The sequence below is a fragment of the Mizuhopecten yessoensis genome, unplaced genomic scaffold (assembly GCF_002113885.1).
Source record: "Mizuhopecten yessoensis strain PY_sf001 unplaced genomic scaffold, ASM211388v2 scaffold2383, whole genome shotgun sequence".
NCBI lineage: Eukaryota > Metazoa > Mollusca > Bivalvia > Pectinida > Pectinidae > Mizuhopecten > Mizuhopecten yessoensis.
In genome coordinates, this window is record NW_018404519.1 from 974904 (window position 1) to 993445 (window position 18542).

The 18542-nt window shown below is 37.6% G+C and overlaps 2 protein-coding genes across 7 annotated transcripts in view; one reads left to right on the plus strand and one right to left on the minus strand.

The window, feature by feature from the left end:
- The first annotated feature begins 3003 nt into the window (after window positions 1-3003).
- On the plus strand, window positions 3004-3747 carry LOC110445861. The gene has a single exon (XM_021490689.1). It carries the CDS (start codon window positions 3004-3006, stop codon window positions 3745-3747), a length of 744 nt encoding a protein of 247 aa, XP_021346364.1.
- An 8741-nt stretch (window positions 3748-12488) lies between these two features.
- LOC110445852 (serine/arginine repetitive matrix protein 2-like) overlaps window positions 12489-18542 on the minus strand; it is a 213613-nt gene continuing 207559 nt past the window's right edge. For 5 of the 6 annotated variants that reach the window (XM_021490675.1, XM_021490677.1, XM_021490672.1 and 2 more), the window contains 3 exons: window positions 18210-18380; window positions 17627-17741; window positions 12489-14521 (listed from right to left, as the gene is read on the minus strand). In XM_021490675.1, the coding sequence (XP_021346350.1) occupies window positions 14414-14521; window positions 17627-17741; window positions 18210-18380 (394 nt within the window). In that variant the 3' untranslated portion in view covers window positions 12489-14413. The remainder of the gene's footprint in view (window positions 14522-17626; window positions 17742-18209; window positions 18381-18542) is intronic. The other variant, XM_021490674.1, reaches the window with a different exon arrangement.

The following is an 18542-nucleotide window of genomic DNA, read 5'->3' on the forward strand; positions in this document are numbered from 1 at the left end:
CTTGTTACCCTGTATCAGCCGTCAAGATCACTGCGGTCGGAGTCAGAATCTTTGTTGTGTGTCCCAAAATCTCGTACTGTGACCTACGGAAACAGATGCTTTGGGAGGGTTTCGGCTACGTTGTGGAATAGCTTACCATCTGCTATTAGGAAGTCAAATACCCTGGCCAAGTTCAAGAGGGACATAAAAACTCACCTCTTCACGTCTGCATTTTATAATCTTTGCAAAGACGTCATGTAAATACCACCCTTTTATTTGTTCAATGATGTGCACATTGCTTGTTAAAGTGATTGCAAGCCTTTGTTGTTTGTTTTCACAATTATAACCATTACCATTATCCATATGTTGTAAAGCGCCTTAGAGTAATTTTACAAATTATACAGGGCGCTATATAAATGTTGTATACTTGAAGTACAATTTGAAAAAAGTACCTGTAAAATGTAGAACAATTGTCATATTGGGCCGTGTAACCAAAATCTGAAGAAATAACATTCTTTGGAAGTTTCATTTTTGAGTCTGTGTCCTGTTGACAGCCCCTTTTCATGAGCGAGATTGCATGTAATTAAGGTGTGAATTCAAATTCTGTACCACGGACTTAGATAACAATCTAATCTCATTCCGTGGTAACACGTATTTGTTAATCCTCAAACAACATTGTAATTGTGAGGCTATATCTGTTATAGATCCCTCACATAAAAACTCTCAACTTGCTTTGCTTACCATTGAAAACCGTTTATCTCAATCTCCCAAAAAAGAGGACTAAGGACCCTGTATACTATCTCGGTAGCATAACTGAATGTATCGGTCTCTTCAGTCCGGTGTAAATTATGGATATAGGCCTAGGCAGTATAAAGGTTAGGGATTTAAATTGTTTCTATTGTATGATACACAGAGTGTCCAGTGATGAGGCCAGACCACAGAGTGTCCAGTGATGAGGCCAGACCATAGAGCCAATCCTGGATTCAGAAGTGTATTTATATGGTTATAGATGGGGTTCTCAACTGTTTCAATGTAAGGACTCAAGCACAAAGTTCAAAGAGGTAGGCTGGACCAGGGACAGTATATAGGTCCCTGAATGGACACTGGAGTCAATATTGGTGACATGATTGTATTCTTCTTTTCATACCCAGCAATTTCATATTTTTGTTATGGGTTGATGATCTCAACTGTTTCCATGTTGTGAATCAGGAAAGAGGGCCGCATCCTGCATCCAATATGTTTGTTAATATGGATGCCCACTAAATTTATATGCAGATTTTTAAAAATAAGGTCTAGTACAGTCCGGTAATACGTGAATATCCCCTAGTACAGTTTTAAACCCAAAATGCCACAAATAGGCCATTCCTCTGTCCCTTTGAATTGGGCCACATCATCTGCATATATATATATAAAACAAAGTATTCAGCTTGCCCCGCTTATTATGTTTCCAAATTACGAAGGTTACAATGTATGCATTTGTTCAAGAAGAGTTTAGATGAATAATGCCATACATTCACATTTTAGCCCTGTCCCTCTGACCCTAGGGTAGCGTTAACGTTCTCCCCAGGCTGTTTTAGCATTTTGCATTTGACCGTTACTCATTGACCGATATAAAACAACACAAATACAACTGGAACATCAAGTTCTCACTAATTGATAACCTCTTCTCCCCTTTCCAATTAGACTAGCTTTTTATTGTTCCCCTAGAACCGACACCCTGATCAACGAACTCTTGCCCTGCGGGTAGATTTTACGTCTCTGCCTGTGGGTGTGAAATACGTATAGGTGTGAAACTTGACCACATTTACCAGTGTGTACTGTGGGTGTCTTCCCATTTATCCAACTTCTGAAAAAAGCTATTCCCATTTATCCAACTTTATGTTTTATGCCCTGTGGGTATGTTTGTTTAGTAGTATATTTTAATCATTAGGTGAAATAACCAAGACAAATTGTTCCATGGATAGAGGGAAAAGTATTATAGAGTGGATAAATTTATTTAATTTTAATTCATTTTGAAAGGTGAAAGTATGTATAAAATATTCATGAGAAATATAATTAAATGGAAAAAGAATAATTTTAAGAAATAAGACAATCTTTAACTTTGGCATGAATAATTGATATATCATTATCAAATAATTACTTATATTTTTTCGGTAGTATTCACTTAAGTCCCAATTAATCTGACTTGAGCATATACCTAATTAATTACAGTTAATAAGCTTTGAACAGTGTTAAAGAAGCACCCAAGCCTTTTTCTACTAATTTATTCATACATTTTGAATACTACTCACTAAGCATCCCAAGCTAGATTTTAGCTTATAAGCACTGACCCACTGACAAAATTCATTATTCAAGTTTGACCATGGCGAACGCACAAGTAAGAGTAGACTACATTTGACATGCTAGAGGCCACTACTTAGCTGTAAACAGCTACAGATATGTGATAAAGACCAGAAAACAGGGTAGAGATGCAGAACTAGCCTACTGGAAGTGCGCCGAGAAAGATTGCCCAGGCACAGCCAACACCAGAGACAACATGGTAACCAGATTTCCTAGAGACCACAACCACCCGACAACTCGTGCTGACATAGATGCCAAGAAATTTCTAGCAACACTCAGAGAAAAGGCAGCCAAAACTCTAGAACCACTACCCGCATTGTACGACAGCGAGATCATCAAATTCAGAAACAGAGAATGGGACGATCACACACACCAGGTCGTTGAACAGATACCAACTTTCGTCAGTACCAAATCAGCTATGTACCGAGAACGCAACAGTGAACTACCACCACTACCAACCACACGTGATGCCATTAATCTCCTGGGAGAATGGCAAGAGACTACTACAGGAGCACAATTCCTACTAGCAGATGATGGTGACCACAACAAGATCCTGGTATTTGGTACTACAGACAACCTCCGCCATCTAAGTAACGCTGACACAATATTTGGGGATGGAACTTTTTACGCCAGTCCTGTACTTTCACCCAGCTGTACCCACTGCATGCACTCATAGACGACGAGATGTACCCACTAATATTCGCCTTCCTATCTGACAAATGCCAGATCACCTACCAACGCCTATTCGAGATCGTTAAGACAGCAGCAGCAAACAACAACACACCACTCAATCCAACCACTATATTCCTCGACTTCGAGTCTTCAGCCCGTAACGCAGCAGAGACAGTCTTTCCACAAGCGTCGATCAAAGGTTGTCTATTCCACTACTGCAAACGCATATGGAGAAAGGTACAGAAACTTGGACTAGCAGACCAGTACACCAACGACAACCTACTCAACCTACATATAAGACGAGCTTCAGCATTGCCACTAGTCCCCATCAACCAAGTAGATGATGTATGGTTCCACGCAATTGAAGACTACGAGACCGATGACGCAAAGATCACCAAGTTCAACGACTACGTTACTGAGCAATGGATCGGGATGGAGACAGCAAAATGGAACCACTACTCAACAGTTGGACCCAGAACAACAAACCATTTAGAAGGATGGCACCACAAACTCAACAACCAACTTCACAGAGCACACCCAAACCTCTACGTCATCATCGAAAAACTCAAGCACACTCAAGCAGCAAATGAGATCCGACTTATCCAGTATGCAGCTGGTGGCACTAGAAAGACAAGAAAGCTGAAATACAGAATCCTAGACTCCAGACTTCAGCGACAGAAACAACGACTCATTCAAGGGGAAGTTGACATCTACCAGTATACAGACACAGTGTCACGCCTGCTGAAACTTCAATGAACTGATATGACTCTATAATATTCGATTGATATAGTGCTTTGCTTAATTCAAATATTTTAAATATGAAATTTACTATACATTGTAACTTTTCTATCATGTAAAATGATTCATATTCCTATCATCTTATTTCTAGTGCTTTATATCAATTTATGAAATAAATATTATTTTGTATCATTTTGTATATTTAATAATTAATATGTCTGTTAATAATATATATGTCTGATATTATTTGAATAAATAAATTGAAAATAGATATTATCATAACTACGCAACCATAAAAAAAACACACAAATAAAAACAAAATGAAGCATTCAAATCAACTTTATAGAAATAACTTTGAATATAGATACACATTTCCAAAAGGACTTAATTTCTGTATCATATTTTTAACCCAACACTTGACCCAAGCTCCAATTAGTGTTTGTTGTTTTAACAATATACCCTATTCCCACTTATCCAACCCAAACTTTTTACCTGTAGTACCTATTTTTCAAAAAGTTGGATAAATGGGAATGAACCGTACTGTGTACATCGTTTAATTATAATAGGTGATGTCTGTTAACTATCAAGGCTTCAACCTACGTTTTGATTTTCATAGGTGACAGTCAATTTCACCAAAATAAGAAATACAAACACTGAAGTGCAGGCCGTAGCTTTGTATTCAGAAATAGAATGCCAAACGTCTGCTGACATTTCTTTGCTGCATTGTTTTCGTCCATCACATTTCAATGCTTGAAATAAGTAAGCTATGTGAGAAGCTTTATCAACAAAAGACTGTCGAGACAACTGTTAGAGAACTTGAAATTACTTTTGTTTCAGTAAGATAGACCGTAAGTGCACTGCACGTGGCGGCCATGTTACTTAATCTTACGTAATCCATAATGCAATCGGGTTGAGGCGAGGTAATCAGTTTGGCGCCAAAATTATAAATAACACGTAGTTTTCCCAACTTTCGCTTGTTAGTTGCAACACGGACTTAGCTAGCTTCTGGTAATCTAATTCCGTGGTTGCAATAATTTAATTTGATGACTGTATCACTATCGAAGTTTATATTGAGAACAGCATTATTCTGATAAAATTTTGACTATTTGTTTACTTAATGACAACATGTAGCTTAAGGCCTTTTTATTTTTATAACCAAGAGATTTTTTAAAATCAAATTATAAATATAAATCATTGATTTCAAAATCAATAAATATTTTGTCAATCGAAACGAATAGGCTATTATTGATTGGAATGTCCTTATAATCTATTTAGTTTCAGCCAAATCATTTATTTCTAGGATGATATTCTAGTTCTGGTATGAAAATACTGAAGTATTTGCTAAAATTATCAATTTTCTTGTGTCAGACTATTTTATTTGTAATTTGTAAAAAATATAATGATTAATAAAAAGGCATGAAAATGAGCAATAATAATGTAATGTCAATATTATTAAATAATGCTAGTTATTTAAAACTAAATACATTAATCATTACTCTTGTTTTGAGTTTTCTTTCTCAAAGTGGCATAGAGCATGTCATAGAAGGGTTGTGATGTGGAAATGGTTGGCAGAGACCAGCTGCGATGGAAGGGTTGGACAATAGATACCATAGCTAGGGCATCAAAACATTCCAGGGGAGAACACTGCAGGGGATGCAAAAAAATCATTAATGTACATAAATATGACCACTTTGACCCATTTATGTTTCTGAACAAATATAGTAACCATTTGTAGAGGTGAAATTGTTTAATTTTACTGTTTTGGGTCACATTCTGACCCCAGGGGTTGTAAAACTTCATTTATACAAAATGTAATCACCTTGCCCAAGTTATGTGTTGTTAAATATGCAACTAGGTTAAAATCCATCAAGCATTTCAGGAGAAGAAGTCTTTCAGAGGCTGAAATTCACCTATTTCCCCTTAGTGGACCCTACTCCTCAGCCCACAAGGGGACTACTCCCTTTCAGTGTGTGACAAAATGTAACTCTTTAGTCTGAAGGATGCAACAAAAAATACATGTAACACATTTGGTTGAAATTTTATCAGTTGTTCAGGAGTGAGGCTTTTAAGGAAAAAGTTAACAGATGATGGCTAAATGAATCTCAGCATAAGATCAAAAGTACTTCAGACCAGTTGAGCTAATGAACTACAGCGTTTCTAACTCTTCTAATTTGCCAACTCTCCCTATCTAGGAGGGAGACTCCCGATTTTGGACCCTTATATTGAGCATTTTCAGCCAGTGAATTTGCTAAACTATTCCTATATTCTGAGATTTAACGATTTCATCTGAAAGAACAGATCAAAAGATGCCATTTAACAGTGTCATGTTTTCCCTTGGGTGCACATACACACTTTTTATTTATGCCTTTAATTCTGAGCACATGTTATTTCCCCAATGGAAGTTTCAAAAATATGGCAAGTATGAGACTTCTGTTTTGGGAGCCTGTACTGACATGTATGAGTCTTCTGTTTTGGGAGCCTGTACTGACATGTATAAGTCTTCTGTTTTGGGAGCCTGTACTGACATGTATGAGTCTTCTGTTTTGGGAGCCTGTACTGACATGTATGAGTCCCTTCTGTTTTGGGAGCCTGTACTGACATGTATGAGTCTTCTGTTTTGGGAGCCTGTACTGACATGTATGAGTCTTCTGTTTTGGGAGCCTGTACTGACATGTATGAGTCCCTTCTGTTTTGGGAGCCTGTACTGACATGTATGAGTCTTCTGTTTTGGGAGCCTGTACTGACATGTATGAGTCTTCTGTTTTGGGAGCCTGTACTGACATGTATGAGTCCCTTCTGTTTTGGGAGCCTGTACTGACATGTATGAGTCTTCTGTTTTGGGAGCCTGTACTGACATGTATGAGTCTTCTGTTTTGGGAGCCTGTACTGACATGTATGAGTCCCTTCTGTTTTGGGAGCCTGTACTGACATGTATGAGTCTTCTGTTTTGGGAGCCTGTACTGACATGTATGAGTCCCTTCTGTTTTGGGAGCCTGTACTGACATGTATGAGTCTTCTGTTTTGGGAGCCTGTACTGACAAGTATGAGTCTTCTGTTTTGGGAGCCTGTACTGACATGTATGAGTCCCTTCTGTTTTGGGAGCCTGTACTGACATGTATGAGTCTTCTGTTTTGGGAGCCTGTACTGACATGTATGAGTCCCTTCTGTTTTGGGAGCCTGTACTGACAAGTATGAGTCTTCTGTTTTGGGAGCCTGTACTGACATGTATGAGTCCCTTCTGTTTTGGGAGCCTGTACTGACAAGTATGAGTCTTCTGTTTTGGGAGCCTGTACTGACATGTATGAGTCCCTTCTGTTTTGGGAGCCTGTACTGACAAGTATGAGTCTTCTGTTTTGGGAGCCTGTACTGACATGTATGAGTCCCTTCTGTTTTGGGAGCCTGTACTGACAAGTATGAGTCTTCTGTTTTGGGAGCCTGTACTGACATGTATGAGTCCCTTCTGTTTTGGGAGCCTGTACTGACAAGTATGAGTCTTCTGTTTTGGGAGCCTGTACTGACATGTATGAGTCCCTTCTGTTTTGGGAGCCTGTACTGACAAGTATGAGTCTTCTGTTTTGGGAGCCTGTACTGACATGTATGAGTCCCTTCTGTTTTGGGAGCCTGTACTGACAAGTATGAGTCTTCTGTTTTGGGAGCCTGTACTGACATGTATGAGTCCCTTCTGTTTTGGGAGCCTGTACTGACAAGTATGAGTCTTCTGTTTTGGGAGCCTGTACTGACATGTATGAGTCCCTTCTGTTTTGGGAGCCTGTACTGACAAGTATGAGTCTTCTGTTTTGGGAGCCTGTACTGACATGTATGAGTCCCTTCTGTTTTGGGAGCCTGTACTGACAAGTATGAGTCTTCTGTTTTGGGAGCCTGTACTGACATGTATGAGTCCCTTCTGTTTTGGGAGCCTGTACTGACATGTATGAGTCTTCTGTTTTGGGAGCCTGTACTGACATGTATGAGTCTTCTGTTTTGGGAGCCTGTACTGACATGTATGAGTCCCTTCTGTTTTGGGAGCCTGTACTGACAAGTATGAGTCTTCTGTTTTGGGAGCCTGTACTGACATGTATGAGTCCCTTCTGTTTTGGGAGCCTGTACTGACAAGTATGAGTCTTCTGTTTTGGGAGCCTGTACTGACATGTATGAGTCCCTTCTGTTTTGGGAGCCTGTACTGACAAGTATGAGTCTTCTGTTTTGGGAGCCTGTACTGACATGTATGAGTCCCTTCTGTTTTGGGAGCCTGTACTGACATGTATGAGTCTTCTGTTTTGGGAGCCTGTACTGACATGTATGAGTCTTCTGTTTTGGGAGCCTGTACTGACATGTATGAGTCCCTTCTGTTTTGGGAGCCTGTACTGACAAGTATGAGTCTTCTGTTTTGGGAGCCTGTACTGACATGTATGAGTCCCTTCTGTTTTGGGAGCCTGTACTGACAAGTATGAGTCTTCTGTTTTGGGAGCCTGTACTGACATGTATGAGTCCCTTCTGTTTTGGGAGCCTGTACTGACAAGTATGAGTCTTCTGTTTTGGGAGCCTGTACTGACATGTATGAGTCCCTTCTGTTTTGGGAGCCTGTACTGACAAGTATGAGTCTTCTGTTTTGGGAGCCTGTACTGACATGTATGAGTCCCTTCTGTTTTGGGAGCCTGTACTGACAAGTATGAGTCTTCTGTTTTGGGAGCCTGTACTGACATGTATGAGTCCCTTCTGTTTTGGGAGCCTGTACTGACAAGTATGAGTCTTCTGTTTTGGGAGCCTGTACTGACATGTATGAGTCCCTTCTGTTTTGGGAGCCTGTACTGACAAGTATGAGTCTTCTGTTTTGGGAGCCTGTACTGACATGTATGAGTCCCTTCTGTTTTGGGAGCCTGTACTGACAAGTATGAGTCTTCTGTTTTGGGAGCCTGTACTGACATGTATGAGTCCCTTCTGTTTTGGGAGCCTGTACTGACAAGTATGAGTCTTCTGTTTTGGGAGCCTGTACTGACATGTATGAGTCCCTTCTGTTTTGGGAGCCTGTACTGACAAGTATGAGTCTTCTGTTTTGGGAGCCTGTACTGACATGTATGAGTCCCTTCTGTTTTGGGAGCCTGTACTGACAAGTATGAGTCTTCTGTTTTGGGAGCCTGTACTGACATGTATGAGTCCCTTCTGTTTTGGGAGCCTGTACTGACAAGTATGAGTCTTCTGTTTTGGGAGCCTGTACTGACATGTATGAGTCCCTTCTGTTTTGGGAGCCTGTACTGACAAGTATGAGTCTTCTGTTTTGGGAGCCTGTACTGACATGTATGAGTCCCTTCTGTTTTGGGAGCCTGTACTGACAAGTATGAGTCTTCTGTTTTGGGAGCCTGTACTGACATGTATGAGTCCCTTCTGTTTTGGGAGCCTGTACTGACAAGTATGAGTCTTCTGTTTTGGGAGCCTGTACTGACATGTATGAGTCCCTTCTGTTTTGGGAGCCTGTACTGACAAGTATGAGTCTTCTGTTTTGGGAGCCTGTACTGACATGTATGAGTCCCTTCTGTTTTGGGAGCCTGTACTGACAAGTATGAGTCTTCTGTTTTGGGAGCCTGTACTGACATGTATGAGTCCCTTCTGTTTTGGGAGCCTGTACTGACAAGTATGAGTCTTCTGTTTTGGGAGCCTGTACTGACATGTATGAGTCCCTTCTGTTTTGGGAGCCTGTACTGACAAGTATGAGTCTTCTGTTTTGGGAGCCTGTACTGACATGTATGAGTCCCTTCTGTTTTGGGAGCCTGTACTGACAAGTATGAGTCTTCTGTTTTGGGAGCCTGTACTGACATGTATGAGTCCCTTCTGTTTTGGGAGCCTGTACTGACAAGTATGAGTCTTCTGTTTGGGGAGCCTGTACTGACATGTATGAGTCTTCTGTTTTGGGAGCCTGTACTGACATGTATGAGTCCCTTCTGTTTTGGGAGCCTGTACTGACAAGTATGAGTCTTCTGTTTTGGGAGCCTGTACTGACATGTATGAGTCCCTTCTGTTTTGGGAGCCTGTACTGACAAGTATGAGTCTTCTGTTTTGGGAGCCTGTACTGACATGTATGAGTCCCTTCTGTTTTGGGAGCCTGTACTGACAAGTATGAGTCTTCTGTTTTGGGAGCCTGTACTGACATGTATGAGTCCCTTCTGTTTTGGGAGCCTGTACTGACATGTATGAGTCTTCTGTTTTGGGAGCCTGTACTGACATGTATGAGTCTTCTGTTTTGGGAGCCTGTACTGACATGTATGAGTCCCTTCTGTTTTGGGAGCCTGTACTGACAAGTATGAGTCTTCTGTTTTGGGAGCCTGTACTGACATGTATGAGTCCCTTCTGTTTTGGGAGCCTGTACTGACAAGTATGAGTCTTCTGTTTTGGGAGCCTGTACTGACATGTATGAGTCCCTTCTGTTTTGGGAGCCTGTACTGACAAGTATGAGTCTTCTGTTTTGGGAGCCTGTACTGACATGTATGAGTCCCTTCTGTTTTGGGAGCCTGTACTGACAAGTATGAGTCTTCTGTTTTGGGAGCCTGTACTGACATGTATGAGTCCCTTCTGTTTTGGGAGCCTGTACTGACAAGTATGAGTCTTCTGTTTTGGGAGCCTGTACTGACATGTATGAGTCCCTTCTGTTTTGGGAGCCTGTACTGACAAGTATGAGTCTTCTGTTTTGGGAGCCTGTACTGACATGTATGAGTCCCTTCTGTTTTGGGAGCCTGTACTGACAAGTATGAGTCTTCTGTTTTGGGAGCCTGTACTGACATGTATGAGTCCCTTCTGTTTTGGGAGCCTGTACTGACAAGTATGAGTCTTCTGTTTTGGGAGCCTGTACTGACATGTATGAGTCCCTTCTGTTTTGGGAGCCTGTACTGACAAGTATGAGTCTTCTGTTTTGGGAGCCTGTACTGACATGTATGAGTCCCTTCTGTTTTGGGAGCCTGTACTGACAAGTATGAGTCTTCTGTTTTGGGAGCCTGTACTGACATGTATGAGTCCCTTCTGTTTTGGGAGCCTGTACTGACAAGTATGAGTCTTCTGTTTTGGGAGCCTGTACTGACATGTATGAGTCCCTTCTGTTTTGGGAGCCTGTACTGACAAGTATGAGTCTTCTGTTTTGGGAGCCTGTACTGACATGTATGAGTCCCTTCTGTTTTGGGAGCCTGTACTGACAAGTATGAGTCTTCTGTTTTGGGAGCCTGTACTGACATGTATGAGTCCCTTCTGTTTTGGGAGCCTGTACTGACAAGTATGAGTCTTCTGTTTTGGGAGCCTGTACTGACATGTATGAGTCCCTTCTGTTTTGGGAGCCTGTACTGACAAGTATGAGTCTTCTGTTTTGGGAGCCTGTACTGACATGTATGAGTCCCTTCTGTTTTGGGAGCCTGTACTGACAAGTATGAGTCTTCTGTTTTGGGAGCCTGTACTGACATGTATGAGTCCCTTCTGTTTTGGGAGCCTGTACTGACATATATGAGTCCCTTCTGTTCGGGAGCCTGTACTAACATATATGAGTCCCTTCTGTTTTGGGAGCCTGTACTGACATATATGAGTCCCTTCTGTTTGGGAGCCTGTACTAACATATATGAGTCCCTTCTGTTTGGGAGCCTGTACTAACATATATGAGTCCCTTCTGTTTTGGGAGCCTGTACTGACAAGTATGAGTCTTCTGTTTTGGGAGCCTGTACTGACATGTAGGAGTCCCTTCTGTTTTGGGAGCCTGTACTGACAAGTATGAATAACTGTTAAATGTATTTATAATCAGTCTTTATTTTAAGGAAGGGGGAATATATTTCAATCATTTAGAAAATAAGTAACTTTGCTTTTAAAAGTTGTTAGTGCTTAAATACAGAGCCATAATAGAGAGTGAGTTTCAATCAGGTATTAAATTAACTATAAAGTAAACTATATAGAAATACCAAGTGTATGTAGAAGTGTAATAAGGGACCACTTTTGTAAAGATAACCTCCCTTGCTGACTCCGAATTCCTACAGTTGTCCTTCTTGATACTAACCAACCATTTACAATTTGAATCCAATTAATATGTGACCCATGTCACTCACAGCATTTCTATATTATTATGTTTAATTTAAATGTTTACTGGTAACTGACATTTATCAATTTAACTGTTACTATTTGATGGATATAACGTACCTGGTACATTTCACCCCTATGTAACTGAAGTAGACTCTACTATGCAATGATCTGGATGAGTCCATTATGGTCTACAGTGGTGAAAGGGTTATGCCTGGATTGTATAGGTATACCCTGTAACTCCTGAAGCCTTACTTTTGGAGTGAAAATTCTCCATTACTGTTTGTATTCTGCATTAAAACACAAATTTGATTGATTTTGTAATAATAAAGTAGCAGCTTCAGATAATATCAATTGTGTCTGATAGTTGTATTTCAGGTAAAACCAGCAAAGCCTTACTATCCTTTGTCCTGTAAATGTACCTATCTATTACTGTCAATGTATATATTTCAGCGGTAGTCTTATTTTAGTGCTTTTCACTCTATGTAAATCTCACCAATTAACGAATGCACCAATCAAACTTCCTGTATATTGTCCTCTATTGAATATTTTGTGCTTGTGTCAATTCATCTACCGGGTATGTGCTTATCTGTTTTTATTTGTCAACACGCTAAAATTTGAGTGCACTGAAATAAGACTTTGTTTACCTTATTTCAACCAGACACTCAACCGTCAAAATGTAAACAACAGAAACAAAACTAGGAAGCGTAGATTGTCTGTGATCATCATTTTATTAACAGCCTGCACACTGAAGACAAAGTGCTCCAGATGCCTACATGTAAAATATTAGCCTGAAATCTTTCACTTCTTTATGTACAGAAATTGTAACTTTGACATTTTAATTCCACTGTATCAGTGTATTTACAGCTATGACATCACAGCATCACATGATTAACTTGTGATATAGGTAAGTTATCACAAGTTTACACTTCCTTATAAGGTAAAGCACAGGAGACACATCCACAAAACCTCAATTGTGTGGCATTATACTATCTTTGGACAGAGAAACTTATATTACCCCATTAATGAAACCACAACATTTTACAAAGTAACAAGTTTTCCGTACACAATATGGAATCACAAATTGCGTGAAATGGACGAAAGCAATAATGTAGTTAAGTACAGATGTGAGGATACACAGTCATACTATCAACCTTGCTAACCACAATGACACATCCCAATATTAATGTAAGGATGAGTCCACTGTAAGTTTGAGGGTGACATGAGGATGACATGATTGCAGACATAAATGATCTCCTGGAGTACAAAAATCTTTGATGAATAGTATGATCAGTTTAGCTTGCACACCTGGGGATGCATATTACACATACCTACACAAAAGTAGGTTTACATACACATAGGAATATAGGGTTTTGTTCAAAATGGAATGTAAAATCTGACTACATGGATAAGTTCAATTTCGATTTTAAAGAAACAAGAGGAAATGTTTCCTGGAATGAGTATGTGATCTGATGCCATTTATAATATTATTATATATATATAACATGTACAAGGTTTTTATAATTCTTATGTACATACTATATAGTCTAAAGCAGTCAACTTCAGGACTGATACAAAAAACACAAGGGTTGAGAAATAAAGTCTTATCAATTTCTCAGTGGATATAGATATAATCCATAAATAGCATTATTTTTATTTAACAAAATTCTGTCTAAATATACAGATTATTTTTAAGAAATAAAAATGTTGTGTCTTGCTGACAGATGGATTAATTCAACTATTCCTTTTTAAATAAACAACAATCTGTCTAATACAGGAAAACAAACATTGTTGAGAGTTAAAATCTAAAAACTTACATATCCATTTGACATTAAAAACAATTCAAATGACATATTTTCTCCTCCATTACGTAACGAGTTCTAAGTAACATGAGTATAGAAAAATAACATTCCTGCCCAATGTTTTAATAATATCAAACACCAATATCGCTGTATGACATACAGGTATAAATAAACAAAATAAATAAAACTTTATTATTGCACATCAAAGAAATAGATCTATTAAAATAAATAATATATAAAACATGTAATTCACGAGTTAAATTAGCATTACTTGAGATTCTTTGGTCCTAGGTACCTTAACAGCTCACAGCTGATACAATTTCAAATCACTTGAAATCTAGAAAGATTATTTTTTATATACCATAAATAAAATCATGACTACACATGTCATAAACTTCCTTATAAATATGATGACATAAAAGGTTCTATAAACAGGATAATACATGTATCAACTTTCTTGTTAGGGATAATATTGAATTTCTTGTGATCAAGATCATAAACAAGTTTCATTGTGGTTTTACAGTGTTTAAGTGTGATTACTTTTTATTGTTGATTTACATCATTAGCTCTGTATATATATAACCATACTAAACATTTCGTATGATCATAATTATACTAGTGCACTACAGCTTCTTACAATTTTAATGATTAATTTAACAATCTTAATGTTTTAACTATAAAACATTTTTATAATCATAACTTTTAAATGATTTTTTTTTAGTTATACAAAATATCCCCCTTCTGGCTATTACTGGCTAGAGGTTGAGTAGAGGACTGATCTGTGTCAGCTCTTGTATCGCTGTGTCCGTGAGAAGCTCCGACTGCGAGTGCGGTATCGGGGTCTAGATCGACTTCGCGAGCGACTGTATCTGTAGTAAGAATCGTAACTGCTCACAGAGCTTGGGGAGGGCGGTGCTGGCCGGTAGTAGGGCACAGGACGTTTTCTTGCACTGAAGTATAGAAAAACACAAAATATTCAGTAATTTATTTCATTGTATTTCATCTATGACTTTAAAATTTGAAAGTAAACATTTTCAGATCCTCATCTATAGACAATATCAGTGAAATTTAGAAGTGAATTTTTCAGTTTGTCGATTTGAAACAGATATGATGAATTGTTACAAAACCAGTATTACTCAAATGTAGACTAACATTTCCTTACTGCACAATTTCCACACATAGTGTTTGTTCATCAGGAAATAATTATATAAGTTTGAAATTTTATTCTTATAATTATCAAATTGTTTACTCATATACAGAGCAATGACAAAAGAAAAATTGTTTCAAATATTACAAGGTTCTGGAACTACATAGAAATGGTTCATTTGTTGATAAGAAACCAACAATGCCTTTAAATTCTGCCTGTATAAACTAGCTATAGGAATTCAGGTTAGGCCTGTTTACCCAATTCTGACCAATCAAATGTCAGGTTGAAGTTAGATCAAACACCATGCTATACATATATGTAAAGGAGAAAAATTAACGCCAGACACGATACCTTACATTTCTAGTTATTTTTGTAAGATTTGTCTCCCTTGAATAACATTTAATTCTTCTTTGTTCTAAAACTACTTTCAGTATTATACATTGTTGTTGAGTACTTTTTAATAGTGCCATCAATTAATTAAGTTCAAATTGCTAATCACAAAGGAATATTACAGAGTTTTCTTATAGTTAGAATTCTTTAAATAAGCTTACAGGGATACATGATGTGGTCGTATTAAAGACAGGATACTTCCTTAAGTATCGACACACATATCAGATTCCTTCATGTCACTTTACGCATTCCAATCACATTATCATTCTATTTTGCTTGATGACCTCATTTCTATCCTAAACCATTGCTAAATGTGCTAGTCCATATATATGGGATTGTATCTGTGTTTCTGATTCATATGATATATATGATATATACGATACATATGATATATGATATATGATATATGATATATATGATATATGATATATATGATATATATGATGATATGATACATATGATGATATGATACATATGATATATGATATATGATATATATATGATATATGATATATATGATGATATGATACATATGACATATATGATATATATGATATGTATGCTATATGATTTGATATATATGATATATGATATATGTGATATATGATATATGATATATGATATATGTGATATATGATATATGAGATATATGATATATATGATAGATGAGATATATGATATATATGATATATGATATATGATATATATGATATATATGATATATGATATATATCATATATGATATATATGATATATATAATATATGATATATGATATATATGATAAATGATATATATGATATATGATATATATGAACCAGGTTCAGCAGGACTCAAGTATGTTCAGCTGAACTAACTTGGTCTGTGGCATCTACATTGTAGCAGCTAGGCTAACTGATTTGGTCTATAGTGTCTAGCTGCTACGTTAACTCATTCACCCCTGAAATTTCATTATGAACTATTCCAACCTTTGAATTGGAAGAGTTCTAATGTGTCTTTAGGGGTGAATGAGTTAACTTAACATTTTATCCTACAATAAGCCTAGGGGGCGAACATATAATCTGTAACTGACAGTAGGGGATTGGCTTATTACAGGACAATGAAAAAGCTTTCGTTGACATTTCCTCCTAACAGCAATTTATATAGGTGGGCTTATTACCAGGCATGTGCTTATTGTTGGAGATATAAGGCAGTTCATGTAGATGTTCAGTAAATTCATGCTAAGCATTGCAGCTAATATTAGTAGTTTATTAAAGTATAACGTGTCTAGGGTGGGTTACAAACATAACTTAGCAAATGTATATGATATCATCAGTATTCTTCTTTTTCACAAAATATGTATTGCAGGGCTAGACATTATTTTGAATACCACTAGTCAATTGGGGTAGTAGTTACCAATTATTAGTGCATGCATGTGCAAATTCAACTAACCCAATATTATTCAACAAGATAAACAATATAAAACTGTGACGAGTCCATCGTGGGCTAGCGGTTTATAGAACCACTAGTCCAGCTGGAGATTTCACTAATGTCAGACTATTGGACTACCCTTATTGTCTAACCCTGTATTGTAGCTGAAGCAAAAAGAAATAATTTCACCAGAGTCAGCAATATAAAAAATACTACATAGTTAAGTCAAAGGTTACGGCTAAATTATGATTATAACAATGATGAAGCCAAATTTCTACTAAAATAATATTGTTTAGTACATCACATGATATGTACATTGTAGATGACATATATTGTGTGCAATGCTGTCAGTGGGGTATACATGTATATGTACATTACCTGCTATTAGGTAGGCAGCATGGCTTCTAGCACTATTTTAGTAATAACAGTAGTATTCTATATCACTAAATACCATTATACAAGAAGTGTAGTTATCAGTAAATTGTATTAATATGACATAAAGGCAAGTATATAAAAATCAAACAGAAGTTAGTAAAACAAGGTCAGTCAGATCCAACAGTCACACAAAGAAGGAGCATGCAGAGGTACCTGTATTAGCTAGAGGTGCGTGTGATGTAAGTGTTGACCTCTTACTAAATTTCCACAGACTTTTTCCACACATATAGGTAACTTTTGAGGATATATTCATCTGTTAGATTAATGCAACCAAATGTCTTAACCTTTTCACCCCTATATAACTTTTGTAGACTCGAACATGCATTGATCTGGACGAGTCCATTAAGGTCTACAGTGGTGAAAGGGTTAAATTCTATATGTTTTATTATCAATACCCGAAGAACTTACCAGTATGATTTTTTTTTTCACTGATTTTGTTTTGTTTTTGAAATACAGCTATGTGGATTTAAATATTTCTTGACTATACCATTTAGGTAGGTGTTAGAATGATGTCTACTGTAATGGTAGGTACATTGTGTATATATTGGGGAAGTCTATAATTGCCTGCCAGTCATATAACCATGTTAGTGTTATACCAACTTTGTTAGTATTAGGCTTTCTGCATCCAAACAGTAACATTCCTTTTCTCCATTCCATGTAAAACATATATATACCAGATTGTCTGATTTTATGAGGGTGGCCTCCCCTGAGTAGCATTGCGGACTGTCCTGCACAATACCGCCGTGGAGACAAGATTGTACAACCCTGTCGCTGTCACAAAGTTGTGTCCTAAATATAGCAACAGGAAAAATAGGAAAAAGATACACAACATCAAAACAAAATCAACAAAATCAACAGAAATAAAAGAAAAAACAAAACAAATCAAAATAAAAACGATATTGAACTGAAAACTATGTGATTTAAAAGAAGGGATGTACGCTTATTAACGTAGTTTTTATAGTACATATATATCTTGAATCTTCCATTGTTTTATTTACTGATTATACTGCTTCGAACTAACTTGTAAAAAACCCCATAGCCTTGATTTACACCTAGAAACCTGTATAGTGACAGTGATAACTAGTCCATGGCACATATGTTACTACCATGATCTACCATGATCTACTTCCTGGAGGTGTGGCCATCTCTAACTTAGTATATTTACATGTGATACAGCTCCACCACTGGGAGCCATGTTAAACTGTGGGGAGTACACAGCTGTAAAGATGACCAGTTCTAGTGAAGAGCCTTATGTACCTGGTAATGCGTCGTTTCTCGAGGTGGCTGGGGGAGCCCTTTCGGCGTCGTATGGAAGGGCTTCGAGACATTCGGTGCCGTGACCTACTCCGGGATGCACTTCTGCTATAATTACGACGACGACTGCGACTTCGGGAGCGAGATCGGGACTTACTGTAACTACGACTTCTCCTGTAACATCAAATGTATATTTAACTATACAATCATACCGTACAAATAACTACTTCACTTTAGAATAGCATCAAATGTATATTTAACTATACAATCATACCGTACATATAACTACTTCACTTTAGAATAGCATCAAATGTATATTTAACTATACAATCATAC